This window comes from Sarcophilus harrisii, chromosome 1 (genome assembly GCF_902635505.1).
Source record: "Sarcophilus harrisii chromosome 1, mSarHar1.11, whole genome shotgun sequence".
NCBI lineage: Eukaryota > Metazoa > Chordata > Mammalia > Dasyuromorphia > Dasyuridae > Sarcophilus > Sarcophilus harrisii.
The window spans coordinates 253913513-253931984 of NC_045426.1; the positions used below are offsets into that span (position 1 = coordinate 253913513).

At 37.8% G+C, this 18472-nt stretch overlaps 1 protein-coding gene across 1 annotated transcript in view; it reads right to left on the reverse strand.

Moving 5' to 3' along the window:
- USP22 (ubiquitin specific peptidase 22) overlaps positions 1-14390 on the reverse strand; it is a 245338-nt gene extending 230948 nt beyond the window's left edge. Inside the window, exon 1 of the mRNA XM_031940391.1 lies at positions 14176-14390. Coding sequence (XP_031796251.1) covers positions 14176-14295 — 120 coding nt within the window. The 5' untranslated portion in view covers positions 14296-14390. The remainder of the gene's footprint in view (positions 1-14175) is intronic.
- Positions 14391-18472: the final 4082 nt, after the last annotated feature.

Below are 18472 nucleotides of genomic sequence, written 5' to 3' on the forward strand. Positions count from 1 at the left end.
TTAATCCCTATCTGCCTTTTTATCTTTACACATGACTAGCATTTGCTATATGAAGGGGAAAAAAAAATCTAATTCCTAGAACTCAAGATTTCCTCTAAATAATCATCACCTTCACTTAAGTAATATTTGCAACACTTCTCACATCTTTTGAACACCTTCTCAATAGATTGTCTTTCAAGCATGTGGATCCAAAGTTCTTTACCTATAAAGTTGTCAATAATAATAATAGAATCACAGATTTAAAGCTACAAGGTATTTTATAGATGAGTAAAGCAAAGACTAGAGGGTAGGTGACTTGTCCAAGGTCATAGAAGTAATAAGTGGCAGCCTTAGAATTAAAACCCAGATCTTCTGACTCCAAACTCAGTGCTCTTTCCTCTGTCCCATGATGGATAGACCTTAAATCCCAAAGTCATTCCAACAGACCTGAAAGATCACATAGTGATTTACTGGCATCTTAGAAAATAGAAAAAGGTATTCCCAAAAAATATTTTAACACCCAAAGCTAAAGATATATCTAATCCACCTATCCTTTCATTTTCTCATTTTAAAAACTTGGTGGAATCCCCTTTATGTGAACTGGTAAATTTCAAGATTCCCCATCAGGACAATTCAGCTTTCCCTACTATAAAATGAAGATGGTAGATTGGATAACAATTAGATAAATTTGCTTTCCATCTAAAAGCTAGTTTAAAAATCTGGGAGCCAGTCAAATTGCTTAGCTTTACAGGAAAGAAAACATTTTACCATCACTATTGAGAACATGCTACACTGCACAATTCAAATTCCCTATTATTGATAAAGTCCTCAAGATGTTTTTTTCATGGAAGGTACAATGGTGTACAAAGGTACAATCTCCAAAAGAGATAGGGCTAACAAGTTACACATGAAAAATCAAATGAGTAAATAATAACTTACATCTATATAGCACTTACAGTATATTTCCATTGGCAATAGAAGAATAACCCACCATTTTCATCATCAGTAAAATGGGCAAGTGACATAACCATAATCACACACTAAGTGTCTGAGATGGCATTTGAACAAAGGTCTCTCTCCATGCCCAGTACTCTATCCACTGCACCAGGACTGTAAAACACAAGGATGGTTAGCCAACACTCTAAAGTGTGACTGAACCAGATTAAAATGTAATTGGAAAATATTTAACAAAACAAAAATACAATGCAACATAAATAATATTAATAGGTTATTTTCTAAGTCAATAGGAGGCCTGCAAGGATCTTTATGTATATTTTAGTACCTCACATTTCTATCTGAATTTGACAATACTGTAGCAACAACATGAAAGAGGTACATGATCATCCCATTGAATTAGTTCATCATTTGCTCACAATAAGTTCATAGAAACCTGGTTTAAAGATCTTACACAGTCAGTACTGATTTAAATAGGAAAAAGGCTACTCTTAGGAAACTGTGCTATGTTCTTTCAATAATCCCAAACTGCTTCCTGACCAAAAAAATGGCTGTGAATCATAGGACATCACCATCACTGAAGAATCAAAATTGCAGTGATTCAAAGGGTAATGGAGAAATAGATGGAGAACATAAATAGACTTGCAACATATTGTGATCTATGCATAAGAAGTGAAGTAAAAGATAATACACAGGAAACACAAACTAATTCTGTCTTTGATTTTGTTCCTGGCCAAGTCATCTATTCTTTCAGTCTTAGTTTCTTCATTTGTAAAATAAGGTAACCTAGAATAGGTATTCTTTTTAAGATCTCCTCCAAACATTTGATCTGCTAAGATCCAAATAAGGGACATTGAGAGAGCCAAGCACATTTGGTCTAGCTTCCTTCTGGGTTCCAGGTGAGAGGATGGTTTTCTGAGCAATGGCCCCTCTTCCTGCCCCATCCTATACTTATTTCTGCCAGAGCCCTTTCAAAGACTCTAAGCCCCAACTTACACTAAGTTCAACAAATGTTTATTAAGGATTTATGATATGCACGGCACAAATGAGACTCTGTTCCAAGAGCTCACTTTTTACAAGCTAAAAGCTATGGTGACAAACAAGAAATCCAAGAGAACTGCTGGCAGGTCCTTATTGCTATCCAAAAAGAGTACCGCTTCACATGGGAAAGCACAAAACCATAAGCAGGGAAAATACAAAGGACAATTTTTATAGTCACAGATAAGAATCAAAGTGCTAGCCCTCACAGTAACTTGAATCTCACTCTCCATGCCACCCCACTCCACCCCAACCCCACCTTATCATTCTCATCAATATCACTTATAAAAACAAAAAATATTAACTATTAGGATAGACTCACTGCTAGAAATTGATAATCCACAATCAAATGCAACTACATGTATTTGGACCTCACCTGAAAGATGGCACAGAAATGTCTCCTAGAAAAAAACACATCTTCTCCAAAGGCCTCTTTAGAAAGGATCTATTAAAAACTCTAAGTCAACATACTTGCTCTAGAAAGAACAAGAACATTCAGGTTACGTTTGGATACTAGGTGCCAATATTACCTCCCCACCTCTTGTGCAAGGTACACATGTGAGTGCACACCCCCCCACATATCAACTTTTTGTATATGAACACGTTTAGGTTTGTTGTTATGACATGAAATAATAATTGAGAAGTAGATAGGGGCAAAAGAAAGAGCGTACAGAATAGGGAGGCTGCAGATAACTGTATAAATATGCATACATATATTCCATTTAACATATTTAACATATATTGGACTACCTGCCATCTAGGGGAAGGGATAGGGAGGAGGGAAAAAATTGGAACAAGGTTTTGCAAGGGTCAATGCCGAAAAATCACCCATGCATATGTCTTGTAAATAAAAAGCTATAATAAAATACTTAAAATAAAAATTAAAAAAAAAAAAGAATAGGAAGGCTGCTAATAACAAGAAAGATCAACTCATCAACTGCACAGACATTTATTGTTTTGGCTTAATAATTTTATTTTCTACTTATATCAACTGTTCATGTGGGCTTTTGATCAAAGACAGCCAAAATCATAGAATTTATCTCATATAAGGTACAAAAACTGATGAAGATGTTGCCCCACTACCCACACACTTTGAAAATAGCTCAACACTAACTTACTTTGATAATTGACAGTATTCAGCCTCAAAGCCTCAGAAAAATAAGTAGCTCCTTTGCCACAAAATGTTAGAGACCTACTATCCTAGGACAAACTCTAACTAACTCTACATAATTTATTTCCTAAAAGGCTACAAATAAGATGTTCCCTGTAAATATTTCTCATTAAATCCAAAAAGGCCAGAAATCTCCTGGATAGTTTTATGAAAACATATCCTGCTTAGTTGGAGAGAAAAACTTTTCATATTTACAAAAGTGCTTCTCCATACTAAGTGCTGGGAATGCCTCCAGAATCCAAGACCCATTTTCAAAATATCCTATAAAATAAGCTTTTCATCACTCTCTTCTCCATATCTGCAATCCCACTTTCATTGTTCAGTTCCACAAACTAGCAAACTGAACATTAGAAAGGATGCAGTCAAAAAAAGATGCCAGATGTCCATTTGTCCCTTTAAAATTCTAAGTTGTTAATTGTTAATTGAAGAAACAGTAGAACTCCCAAGGAAATTTGGATTTTTAAAGCATAAAGAAATGCTAAAGATCTCCAAAAGCATCATAAAATATATTTGGTGGTATACAGTACTAAAGAGCTCAAAAAGAAATACTTCCACATTAATCCCATACCAATTCTCTTCCTACTTCCTCCCAAAAAATTTCAAAAGCTTTTAAGTTTTCTAGATAAATGAATTTATGTGTACCAGTAAAATAAGAGTTTGTAATAAAACAAGTATTTCTGGTCTATCAAGAGTTTTCCTAGCTGCTGGCAACAGGAAAAGGTTCCCTGGAAATGGGACAGCCTTCTTACAGACATCTCTTTAATGTTAAGACTCTCCTTACACAATTTTAAAAATAATCTATCGGGTATATCTAAGCTGGCCAAATCAAAAAGAGCTTCCATGTCTCAAGGAAGTGAACTGGAAACAAAACAAGTTAACCAGTAGAAAAGAAATGAAACTATGAAAAGGAGGTACCTTCAGCCCTGAAATGCTTTTCTACTCCATATACAATTTCAAATAGATTAAAAGATCAGAGCTAGAGGGCTGGGGGAAAAAAAAAATCAGCATTGAACTTTTCATTACACAGATGAAGAAACTGCAGAGGGTCATGAAGCTAATATGACACAGAATTTGAACTCTTTTTTTTTTTTTAAACTTTAATCTTGTGCTCTATTATACCACCTAGCTGCCGTATTAGGTAAAGTAATGACTAGTGTGTTCTTTGTTAAGTGTCTTAAAATCAAAGCAAACTCTGCATTTTTCTACCTCTAAGGACAATCTTTGACCATCAATTACCCATTTCATAATATCAAAAGGACTTACACGTTCATTAATAAACACAAACCTTTTAAGAAAAAAAAAAAAACTCTGGATGTCCACACACACACACAAAAACAAAACCAATTAAAAACAACTTTTTTTTACCTCTCTCCCACTTCCTCCAACCAGACTAGTGTCTAGGTCCTGATCACTTTATACAGGAATTACTGTGACCATTTTCCAAGTATGGCTTCCCTAACTTTAGTCTTCATTTTCCAAACCATCTTGTATAACATATGAATCATTTGTCTTTAACTCCTCTTTCAAATTAGTACTCCAACTGGAAAATCTTTACTGTATCTTTTTCCTACTGCAACAACTCTAACTCCCTTTACTTAGTTTCTAAAGCATTCCTTTACTTGCCTCCTACTTACTACTTCCTAATATGCACATTTCATTCTAGTAAGAATGGTGTCTTCACTATTCCTAGCATGTATCATTTATTTTCAATTTTGTGCTTTTACTCAATTTATTTCTTTCACCAGAAATGTCTCCTCCCATTATCTCTTCCCTCTAACCAAATGTTACTCATCTTTCAAGGCTCAGTTCCTTTTTCTTACTCTATTTCCTTATTCAAGTCTTTTTTATTACCCCCTTATATCAAAGTGGCACATGAAAGTAGCACTCTCAATTAAAGAATATCCAATGACTTCCTACAGCATTTTACTATCTTTTTTATGCATCAGTAAGGTCAGGTCTCCCCAAATCCTTAAATTCAGAACCAACAGTGTCAAATTTTTAAATTCGATTGGGATAAGATGAGCCCACTGCTAAGTACAATTTGTATTTTTGCTGACTAGTTAAACGATTAGAATTTGGAGAAAAAGGGAAAAAACCTAAAGAAAATAAATAGGTTCTTGAAGATTCCAAAAAATGGCATACTTGCATTACAGGAAAATCCTGGGCCACAAAATAATCCACAAATAGTCCCTATATAGGCTAAGGTGAAACGTCCAGGAATATACAAACGGTTTAGAAACATATAAAAAACAGCAACTTTTAAAAGATAGCCATGACCATCGAAAATATGACAAGAAATATGAATCATTATACTATAATTTCAGGCTCCATTAAGTGTTACATAGGGAATAATAAATTCTTAATAGTCAAAAGGAGGGAAAAGAAAAGATTATCTTTCTCTTCCTCCTCCTGCAATTACTCCTAAAAAAAGGTGAAAATATATAAAGAAGTTTACCTTAAAATACAAAGGCAAATAAAGATTAAAAGGGGAAAAAAAAACTTAACAAAACATACTGAGTAGCTTTTATTCTTATTTCTGACTACCTTTATTTTTCCATTAAATTAGGTAGTAACAAACCAATTCAGATAAAACTATTCAATGATAAATCAGTCCCTGATAAGATGACTAAACATTCAGAAGCCAGTTTATTTTTTTAATACACTATTAAAAATTATGGTAACAGATGAACTGTTGTTTGAAACATATAATAAATGTATAAAATAAGTCTCTCAGAACACAGGTCAGTGGCAAAGTGAACTATCATCTCAACTGCGCCAAAATTCAGACAATCTTCATCAATCACAGGAAAAGTTATAATAAAGTGTCACAGAATCAATGTCCCTTGATTTAAAAATACATGCCCTTGCTTTCCCCTACTCTTTCCCATAAATCTTAAGATTCTACTGAAGCAATAAGGCTGCATACTCAATGACAGCCTTCTTATTGCTAACCATCCTTACAACATTAGTGAAACACTCAGAATGTCAAAACCTAACTTGGTAACTTTTCTGAAATAAATCCTAGTGTCTTGAGGCATTACTGTCTATGAATCATACATTTCTAACATGAACTATTTCTTCCAGTGAATTGATTATGTCAGGAGAAGTCAGTTTACCATTTTCAATTTGGGAATGAAACATAAGGAAACCTCACAGATGAGCACATTGCATCAAATAAGGGAGTATATACACATATACACACATTTAAATCACTTATCTTATTTTTTTATGATGCAATCGTGAATTATGTTCTCTTTGCATTTGTAATTAGAGAGGGTTGAACAGATGGTGGAGGCTCAGACTAGAGTGATGTGTCCATTAAAATAATCTATGCCACCAACTGATTGTGCACCAGGACAAAACTGTGTCGAGGAACAGGATTCTTCCTTTATTGGGAGATGTTCTAAATTCAGTACACACTTATTTTGCCTTGTTCATGGTAGATATTCATTTCAAAATTCTAAAGGGAGTCAGACATGATAGTATATGCCTGTAATCCCAGTTACCAGAGAGGCAGAAACTGACAGATCTCTTGAGCATTTGAATTCTGAGTTGCAGTGAGCTATGCCAATTTGGCAGCCAAAGCAAATTCAACATTAATATGGTGAACCCCCAAAAGCAGGACAGGCAACCAGGTAGCCAAAGGGGCAAATCACAGATCAAAGTTCCTGTGGCATTTAATGGTGGGATTAAATCTGTGTTTAGCTTGAGTAAACAGAGAGATCCAGTCTTCTAAAGAAATGAATAAATTCTAAAGAGAATAAATCACTAAATTTCAAAAACTTTTTCAGTTTACAAATAACATCCAACATCTAAATAGAATGCAATAGTTTTATGGTTTCTTGGAATATGTAAATCTTTCATCTAGTAGGAGCAGTAACTCTAGAGATGGTGACATGCTGATGTGGATGAAATGCCCCAAGAAACTTGAACACTAGAGAATCTGGCAAATGGAATGCCATGTTGAGAATCAAGAAGTCTGAGATTGACTGGTACTCCACCATGAGTTGAGTAGGGGAAACAGAATATGAAGTTCTCATAAGTATTTTACAGATGAGACCAAGAGGTTAAGCGGCTATTTAACAAAAGAGTTGAGTCTTGAAGCCAGATCTTTCAATTCAAAGTCTAGCGTTCTTTGTCTACAACATGTGATTCTCCCAAATTTGCCTTGTAAGCTTACATATTCATAGAATATTAATTTACCTAAAAGATTCTAAAGAAACTAGAAGCTCCAATTACTTTAGGTAACAAAGCTAAAATATGTTTAACATTAGATTTTTTTTTAAATGGAATATAGAATATAAGATCCTTGAAGGCAGAGACCATTTTTCATTTTTCCAGTAATTAACAGAGCCTTGCTTATAATAGTGTTTAGGTAATATTGTTGAATTTGAGACAGGTAGACAGAGCAATATAAAAGTTCACATTCAAATTATACAATAGCCAACCCTCAAATGACATTCAACTTGGGTAATAATAGAAGATTATCAACTAACATGTCTTACAAAAATGAAATAAAACACCTAACACTTTGAGGCTCTAGGAATCTAACAGGGAAAAAAAAAATTTCAAATACTTACAAAAAGAACAGATGTGAAACTACCTTTCTAAAAATTGATTTCTCTGAAATTTTGCATAATAAAGTTGAAAGCTACATTTCTAAAGTAAACTAGGTTCTGCATGCACGAGCACATTAGGGATAAAAGATTCAGACAGTCAAATGAGAAGAAATGATAAATACTATGTAATACATAGTACACTGAACTTTAGTTAGCTATCAAAAATAATTTCATAATCATCCAATGATTTTATTTGCTTTCAGTCTAAAAACATTTTCTCCTTTTGTGTCCTAATGTCCTCTCCCCCTAGAAAATAGAGGCCACACCCTTTGGTATTCAACCAAACAAAAAAAAAAACTGGAGCAACATCAGTCCAGCCATTTTAAGGGCTAATAGAACTACAAATGAATGTGATGTTCATGCTATAAACTTACCAGAATTGAGGGCAGGGCCTGCTTCATTATGATTTCTTTATCTGCAGGGTCTAAAACTGTACTTCATACAATTAAGGATCTGATAAATATTTGAACTGACTCTACTTTCTCTTGTTAGCTAATATATCTTTTATATAGTATGAAGTACATCAGTCTTCAGACTTTAATAGACTTCTATCTATTAAAACCTTAATATTTACAATATTTACAATATGTGCAACATGGATGTGTTTGAGTGAGTATAAAAAGGTATAATTCAAAATGCTTATAAATTATCATACGCATACATTTCTTCCAAGGACTTGGAACAATTTGTATGTACTATTATGTTGAATGATTAACATAGTAGGAACTTAATAACTGCTTGATTGACTGGTATTAGAGCTCAACCAGGTCTGATGAAAATAAAGAGACAGCAAGTAATATGCCATTTTCTGTATGGAAATATCGAGGCAACAAATAGTAAACTAAATCACTGAATTCAAGGAAACATTCCCTAGCTCATCTAGGTTGCTAGACTCATACACCCTTCTCATAAGTTAGTCAACTTTCAAATCAACATGGTAACAGAACAACTAGATAACCTAGAAACCTTAATTTAATGTACAATTTGATCTTGTCTCCCATCAAGACTTTTTACCAGAACAGCTAATGAATAAAATTGATCAAGTTCAAAGTCTTCTTTAATGCCCATCTCCCATCACTACCTGGCATAGAAATTGAACAAAATGGTCAAAAGGAAGGGAAAGAAAGAAATGGGATACAATAACAAGGTAATGAGTCCTTAAGAACCAAAGAATCTTCTTATGCTTCCCTACTTCTTGCCTGTTACATATGTTTGTTTGAATTCCTATTTGGATGATATACTTAACAAAAAGACAAGCTATCTTCTTCATATTCTGTTTCCCTACTCAACTCATGGTGGAGTACCAGTCAATCTCAGACTTCTTGATTCTCAACATGGCATTCCATTTGCCAGATTCTCTAGTGTTCAAATTTCTCGGGGCATTTCATCCACATCAGCATGTCACCATCTCTAGAGTTACTGCTCCTACTAGATGAAAGATTTACATATTCCAAACTAGTCAATCTTCTGAAAAATCTGAGTATGTTAGAGAAATAGAGTAATCAACTCTCTGGAAGTGTACAGTATCAATCAACTCAAGTTCCAGAAACAATTTTAACTATGATCCTATTATTTTCGCATTGCAATCACAGGTATGAAATCTAGCATCAACTATTTTTTCCTCCAGGAATACAGGAATGATCAACTCAACTGGGAGGCTTTCACTTCAATATCCTTACTTCTCACAATAAAGCCAAATGGTCTAAATCTAAGGTAAAAAAAAAAATCACTAAAATATGCAAATAGTCATTTTGTAGAGATTCAACTAAAAGTCACTATTCAGTCCTCATAATCTGTAAGCCAACACTTATAAAAGTAAAGTTTCATTTTTGTATACTTATAAATTGAAGGCACTGCCCTCACTTTGGAGAAAGAGATTCTTTTGTCTCCTTTTTTGGGGTCAGTTTTGTTTTCTGTATTTGGAAATGAAAACAATTTTTAAAAAAAAAATAGTTTTAACATTAATGAATAACCCTTTTGTACAGCTTAGTGACAAAGAGTCACCTCAGCTATAAGTTAATAATATCCAGATATAGTCTTCACTGGTTAGTTTGTAGCTTTCAAGTATTTTTCTAAAATAAGAACATAATCATTCCAGTTTATGATGATGAAAAAGTAAAAATCTTCTCCAAATAAACAGACAAGAGAAAAGTCACTTTAAATTTTTTTCAATTCAAGGGGTTCTATCCTTTTGCTTACTAGTTCTAAACTAAAACAAGGGTCCCTCAAATTAAAAAAAAATCCTTCATAAAATGTTTTTAAGGTTTCCTTAAGACTTACGAAAACCCTAAGATGGAAAAATAATAGCAACACATTTATTATGAAAGTATAAAATAGAATTAGCTAACCAACTTTACCCATCTAGATTCTAATTCTAAATATGAAGAAAACTATTTATCCTCACCCTAGCTAGTATCTAGCACTATTTGCCGACTATATATGACATTTCCATATACAATTTACTGAAGAGGATGCAGAAGATCTGTGAGGTCTCACACAAGACAAATTTGCAAAACCTTATCATTACTTGTTAATGCAAACCTCCACACCCAGTTTTTCAAGGCTGCCATTCTCTCCTCAGAGGTAGAAGTCTGAATAAAGATGGAATCATCCCACTTTCTTCCAACAGGGTGTCCCCTCTATATCTGCTTAAAGAGAAGAGACATTATGACCATGTGAATAGAGATATTAGACAGCTGTTAATAAAGCCTGGGTCTTAAATCTCTTTGTACCCAAATCTATTGTTTCCAAAGATACCCTCTTCTCTCAGCTACTTCCTAACCAAATGGACAATCGGGGCTTAAAAATACAGCTATTTTTAAAATGCTTTAGAGCAGAGCAGAGCTTCTCATTCTCCAAATTACCCCATGAATTAAACTAGAATATTTGTATGCTTTATGAGTCATGTTCACTTCTGAGAAAGTGTAATTATTTAAAAGTATTCAAATATTTGTGAAAGCATTCTGTGTCTGGTACTTCTACAGAGAACTACTATAATCCTAGGAGGTTGAAGTAGAATACGATTTGAAAACCACAGATACAACACAAAGAGACAAGGAATGAGTAATTAAAAATATCAAAAAAGAACACACGCGCACCACACACACACAATATTGAAATCACCTTTCAAATTACTTTTAAATGTAAATCCTAAAAAAACTGTAACAGATTATGTATGTGTAAGAAATGTGAACAGTCTGTTGTGATCAGTTTATCATACTGAAAACTCTATTCAAATTATTAGAGGATCTATCCTTTTCACCAACTCTCCCCAAATACACACATCAATTATTTGATATTTGGAAATTCCTCAAAAGAAGGCAAAAAGTTATGAAACTGTATGGTATTCTCATAATCTATCAATAACATCCTCAAAATAATAAAGAAATTTATCTTTATCCATCTCTACATATGATTCCCCCCCCCAAAAAAATAAAACCAAACCAGAACTCATGCAATTTCTGTAGTGAAATCATGCTTCCATAGCATGAGATGTCAGCAACCACAGAAGTTTACACTGTTTACAAAGACTATAATTTTAGTTGAATGTATTTTGATGGGCAACTTCACATCTTTAGTTTCAAAAACATAAAAACTTATGGGAACAATGGGCGTCATAGCCATGTAAAACACTAAAAGTCTTCTTTCAATCTCTAATAGAAATATTTCCAACAATTTCAGAAATGAAATCAACACACAAAAAGTGAAGGGAAATGGATAAGAAAATTTAAAATTCCAAAATAAGAACGACAAAAGGACATTAAGCATCGGTTAACATCTTAGGAGAAGCACCACATTTCCAAAAGATACATTTATTACCTATTCTCTTTTCACAAATATAAGCAAAACCTTATTGGTAAGTTAAATTCACACAAGACCTAACATATCAATTAACTGAGCAACTAGAATCAAAAACACTGAAACAGTCTCATTAAAAAAAAAAAAATCCATGACACTGATGTTTTCCTTTAGAAATTTAGAAATTAACAAGTAATTTCATCTTAATTTCTTTCACTTTGATAAAAACTCATAATGGAGATCAGAAAAAGAAGGGAATCCCTGGTGATTCAAACAGAAAGGAAAAATATGGTATCCTACAACATAGGGAATAAGTCTTTAGACCTCTAATCAGGCAAACAATTACATGGAGAAACATTTGCAGGCAAGACAAATTAAAAGGGTCAGTCAGTTTTCAGCTGGTTAAAGAAAATCAGTCCCCATCATGCCTCATTTCACACTGAAACATGTTTTAAGAAAAGCACACACACAATCCATTAAAGAGTCATTTTTAAACAGTCTTCTGAAATTACACACAGCACCATGCCCACCCCTCAAAGTTTATTTTACCTCAGTCAATCCCACAAAGAAAATTGCTTTAAAGAATATTTTATTGTTTTACTATAAATAAACATTTAAGTGCTGTCCTAATACAATATTCCCTTACATTCAGGTTTGTGTGCTATTGTTCCTGTTCCCCACCCCCATTCTTTTCCCAAGCCCAACCCATCAAGGCAGATAACTGTTGCAAAGAACTGGTAACAAAATGTTAAGGCTTTTCCCCTCTTTACCTAACCTAAAATATTATTTTTAATAATGAATTTTGGTGGCAAATATTGCCTGACCATTCGAGATACTCATAGTTTTAAGTAGCTTAGCCTATAATGTTTTATACAAACACAAAATGAGTTTTCCCAATCTTTAGCCTCTGAAAACTTGTTAAATTTTTCTTAAATGTGTCAATTTACATTTAATATTTGTATTGACTTCACTAGGAGGCCTAGGATAAGAAAAGTTCCTGGTTCCTTTGTATGTCCCATCTGCTCTTACAGTTATTTAAACAAACTTACTTAATGATAAAACCTACTTAAAAGTTATATTCAGAATATACTTAAGCAACAATATAATATATTCCACTTCACATAATAAAAGCCACCATTTTGAATAAATTTGAAAAGTCACACTGATAAGTGACTGGATATGAATTCCACAATTAGTAAAATGTTGTATTTCATCCCTGCTGTCCTGAATAGTCAATGTTGCTACCTGCACTGCTGATGCATCCTTCACCTCAGACACCAACGTCAGACTGAAATCTGCAAAATCACTTAGAGTAAAATAAAAAAAAGAACAGTTTATTCAGAGGCAGGTAACGACAAACATTTTCTGATTTTGCTGCAAAACAGTTAAGATTCCAATTAACAAATGGGATGTGTTTACAAGAATCTAATCTGAGGAAAAGAATTTATAAATTAGCTAAAAAAAAAAATCTTGACTACTTTCTTGCTAAGAAGATATTAAATGTTATTTCTCTTTATCAAGCATAAATTAAGTTATTTCTAATCACAGTGTCTTCCTGCCCTTTCTAAGACACTTTTTATTTAGGCATGATTTGCTACAGTTCTAGCATACACCCCACCCTTTACACTCTGCATCCGATTTTATATATGAAGTAGGGGGTGGGGTAGGAGGAAAAGTAGCATAGGAAGGATAGACTCCGTCTCCCAGCATTTGGACCTATCCAAAACCCAGGAGTAGGAAACGGTTTGCTTAAGTACCTCAGTTGTAACTACATCTTAATAATTCACCAGTCGTTGACACACAGTGAATTACAGATCCAGTTCTCTCTTTCAGTTTCCTTGTCCCAGGTGACCTCCCCACAGTCCATCACTGATGACACTGGACCTTAATGGGCTGCCCATTGAGTCAGGAAGGTGGCCGGCTCCCCGAGCCGGATCTACTGCAGACCCCTAACCAGAAGGATCCTAGAATCTCCTTCCTCTTTCTTTTTTTTTTTTCTTTTTTAAATACCCCACCCCCCACCCCCCTTCCTCTTCCTCCTCCCCCGTACGCTTTCTTGCAGTTGTCTTATGCTGGGAAACCCAGAATCCTTCCAGCAGCAATCCAGAGCTCAGCCTAGGGGTGATCCCTCCTACCCTGCTTCCATGTGAACCACAAATCATGAGAAGTGAGGGGGACCCTCCTCCAAAATAAGAATACGGTTCCTTTCCCCAGATCAGATACGCCCACTGAAACACACTCACACACACTCCTTCTTCACCCCCGCACAGGCCTCCTACTCCCAGCTCCAAGCAGCTAGGGAGGACGGGGTGTGGAGGGGGTGGGATTGCGGGGAGCCACTACCCCCTCCTCCTTTCCCCCCAACCGTCTCCCCATCTATTTCATCTCTCTGCCCCCCACCCACCCAATTCAGGGCCATCCCGGCCCGGGGTGGGGGGGAGGAGATTAAGGTGCTTTCCTCCTCTCACCTCCCTCCCTCCGTCCGTTCGTCCGTCCCACCCCACCGCCCCACACCCTCTTCCCCTTCCCCGCCCAGGAAGGGGATGCAAGTCCATGCAGCCGTCGCCCCCCGCCCCGGGGTGGGAAAGCAGCTCCCCTGCAGCCCGGGGGTCCCACCTTGCGCTTTCTGGTCTCGGGGGTCCCGCTCCACACGAAGCACTGGTAGATGACCCGCAGGTTCTGCCGCCAGTTCTCCACCTTAAAGCTGTTCACATGCGAGCAGCCGGCCGGACTCATGACAAACTCCACATCCAGGCACCCGCCGCCGGGGCCGCGCCGGGGCCGGGGCCGGGGCCAGGGGCGGCGGCGGCGGCAGCAGCAGGAGGGGCACAGCTCCGGCGGCTCGGGCCGGGGCCGGGGGGTGGGACGCCGCCGCCGCCGCCGCTCCTCCGAGCCGGGTCCTCCTCCTCAGGCTCCGACTCAGCTCCGCGGCCCAGACCCTGACTCCGCCGCCGCCGCCGCCGCCGCCGCCTCCTGGTCCGGCGGCGCCTCCTCCCGGGGCTCAGGCTGCTGCTGCGCGGGGCGGCGCGGGGGGCACATAGACCCGGGGGAGGGTCCCCCGCTCCCTCCCGGCCTGAGGCGAAAGCGGCTCGGAACAAAGCGCGGCGGCCGCGGCTGCGGAGGAGGAGGAGGAGGTGGTGGAGGAGGAGGTGGAGGAGGAGGAGGAGGGGGGCAGACAAAGATGGGGCTTTAACCGAGGAGCAGGCGAAGCGGCGGCGGCGGCGGCGACGCCCCCGGGATTCCTCGGCCGCTCGCTCCCTCACTCGCAGCCCCGGCGCGGGGCGGTGCGACGGCCACCGAGGCTGAGGTTGGCTGAGGCTGAGGCGGCGGCGCCTGCTGCGCTGCTGCTGCTGCTGCTGCTGCTGCTGCTGCTGCTGCTTCCACTGCTGCTTCTACTGCCGCTGCTGCCACCCGGGTCCCGCTTCCTCTAATTCATTGAGGCCGGCGGGAGGGGAGGCTGGGGGCGGCCGGTGTTTATTTGTCCTCCCCCCCGCCCGCGCTGTCTCTTTAAATCGCTCCGCCGCGCTCTCCGCTCCCGATCGCCGCCGCCGCCGCCCCCCCAACCACCCCCCACTCCCCACCCCCCCTTCTCTTCTTCTCCTCCTCCTTCTCCCCGCTCCTCAAGCCCGACCAACCTAGCTCGCCAGACGCCCGAGGGGGGAGGGAGGGAGGGAAGAGAGAGAAGGAGGGAAAAGGAGCACCCTGCGTCCCGCCCCCGTGATGCTGCGACGGGCCTGCTTCCCCCGTCACTCCCACTGGGGGCGACTCTCTCTCTACCCATTGGTGAGTGCCGCCGTCCATCTGCCCCGGCCCCTCCCTCTTTTCATTTCAAACTCAGGGCGCAGTCGCCAGTCTTTCTCTCCCACCCGCCCACCGCTGGAGGCGTGTGCGAGCTGGGGATTGGCTGGCAGTGACTTTCCATCTGGGAGCTGAACCCGCCCGCTGCAGGCTGGGTTGTAGGAGCAGCTCTGCTGTCATATCCGCTTCTGCTTCAGCTTCTCTCAGTTACCCCAGTGATTTCCTGCAAGGGAGGGACGGGCTGCGGGAAGCTCGGGCCAGAGGAGGTGCTGCTTGTCCCAAGTGAAAATCACTGCCGCCTCTCTCAGCTAGAAATCTACGTCTGCTCTCAGTAGAATCCTCTTTGGTCGAGTCCAGGTCTACCTGGAAGCACCCACCTGTCTCGTAGTAGCCCAGTCCCTTAGATTTCCTGAATGAACACCATGTGGCAGGCAAAAATAAATGCAAATACGTGTGCTAGCCATCCTTTCTGGATTTTTCCCCAGCCCTTTGACCCGTCTTAAAAACCCAGACATGGGAACGTGGATCTGCGTTTACTGGGCTGTCCCTCCCGCAGTCCAGATTAGTTAGGCTACACCCTAAAATAAGAATCATACTCTCCATAGTGTCCCCCACTTCCCCTTCAACTGTTTGGACTCCAGTGGTCTTGCTCTCGTTCCTGTAGTGTTTTCTTCCCAACCCTTCCTGGTAGAATTTGTATTAGAGAAATGTGCACACTCATTCTCGGTGGATTTTAGTTTTCTAAATCTCTTGGAGATATTTGCTAGGGCCAGTAACATCACGTTAGCTGAGTGCTCGATCAGTGAAAAGTTAATTTCAGTACCTTGAAGGTTAGACTGCTGGCACATTGATTGGAAGACATTTAGTATTCAGCTTTGGACCTGTCTTCACAAAATAAAATAGAAAATTTAATTTAAAGAAAACCTCATGGGATATGAAATTGCATGAATCGATGGTCTGAAATCTTTATTTGAAAGGCTCAGGCCTAAAAATTTTATGGGCTAAAGCAAAGTCAAAACTGGAGACTTTGAAGGGTTTGTTTGAGGATCTTTGTTCAGAGTTCACCTCTGGAACTTATTAGCTGTATGACCTTGGACAAGTCACAACCTTCTTGGGTCAGTTTTATTCAATTGTAATTTAAATATTCTGTAACACTAAACTATAATTCTGAGCGTCAGTATTTCTATATAGATAATCCCTGCTAGTTCAAACAGTTATTCTCTCTGAGTTTACAAATTTTAAAATCAGTCAATTGACATGAAAATCATTTTGCTAAGAAGAAAAACTAAAGAAAAATTAAACTTGGGAGTTTCATTTAAAGTGTAAGGTATTATTACATACCTTATATACAATGAGTGGAAAAGCTTTATATTGTTAATGAAAAGTATCTGATTTGGTTTCCAATGTGTTAAAATTTATTCATTTTGAATTTAGCAGCCATATCCTCTAATATAATACCGTATTTCTAAATGATTAATTTGTGGTACAGTGAAGCACACAGTGCCTTTTAAACCAGGAAGAACTGGGTTCAAATCCTGACTCTGGCACTTGTGAAATGTCTCATCATGATCAAGTCATTTTCTGTCTACATGGTCTATCATTTCCTCATCTGTAAAGAGGATCTTTAAGGTCACTTCTGGTTAAAACAATGATATCTCCTATTCCTACATTTCAAATGAGATTACATATGTAAAGCATTTTGCAAATCTTAAAAAATTGTGACTGCTAGTCATTACTTCATTATGAAAAATGTCAGTTCTTGTTACAAGATGTGTAATATAATTTGTCATGATTACAAGGTAGGAATGTCTCATGGTTTTTATAGTGCTTAAAGGTTATAAAGAATTTTCTTTAGAACAAACTCTACTAGATAAGTACTAAATAATATTAAAACTATTTCAAAACCATGAAACCTGAGGCTTAGAGTGGTAAAAAATGGTAGTGTGCTTTATAGGACACAAATAAGAATACCTTACCCCAATAGATCTCTCACATTCACTTTTCATGACCTAAAATCCCCACAGAATTAGTCAATAATTGATGACACCCTATCCATAGTATGCAATTGATATGTTTTAAATGAATGAAAACAATTTTTAATGATCAGAAAGGACTTTTATTCAGATTAGGGTTGAACTAAATGGTCTCTGAGATGGATTCAGGGATTCTGTGACTGTGACTGTTCATTAGAGTAAAAATCCAAAGAGATTTATAATGTTACCTTGGTTCATGATGTGACCAAGAAAAGTTTTCAGAAAAGTTACCTAAGTGGCATTCTAACCCCCCCTGATTATCCCCTTAGCATAATTTATCAGACTTCCAAACTTCTAAGGAATCTTGAAATAATAAGACAATGAAAAATTTAGAAGCAAAATATACCAGCAAGGTAAGCTTGGGTTTGGAAGGTTAGTGTTGAATCTCTGCTATGTCTCGATAATGTCATGCTAAATTAAGATGATGGTAGAAATGAAAAGGATTGGACAATCTAAAGCACCAGAGCATTTTTTTCTTTAAATTGGTCATCATCCTTTTCACCAAAAAGAAACTATTTTATTATATTTTCCATAAACACCTTGCAAATAATATGCAATCTCTACAAATTTATTGACTGAATAAAAAATGAAGTTTTTAATCATAAAATTTAAGAACTGAATGGTCAAGAAATACACATGAATGAATGGCTTAAGTCAAGCTACAGCAATGTATATATGGTGCTATGAACTTGATACTGAAAGTAAATATGCCTGAGTCATTAAAAAAAAAAAAAATCAGAAGAATGGACAGCATGGTGTGATAGAAATAGTGCTAAGTTTGGCATCAAGAGTATAAAGGTTCTGGAAAAACTTACATGAATTGATACTGAGTGAAGTGAACAGAACCAGGAGAACATTGTACACTATAATAGCAACAATGTATGATTATCAACTTTGATAGATTTAGCTCTCCTCAGCACTACAATGATCTAAAACAATTCCAAAAGATTTATGATGGAAAATGTTATTCACATCCAGAGAAAGAAGTATGGATCAAGGCATTCTATTTTCACTTTTGTTGTTTTTTTCTTTCTCATGGCTTTTCTCTTTTCTTCTGATTCTCCTTTCACAATATGACTAAT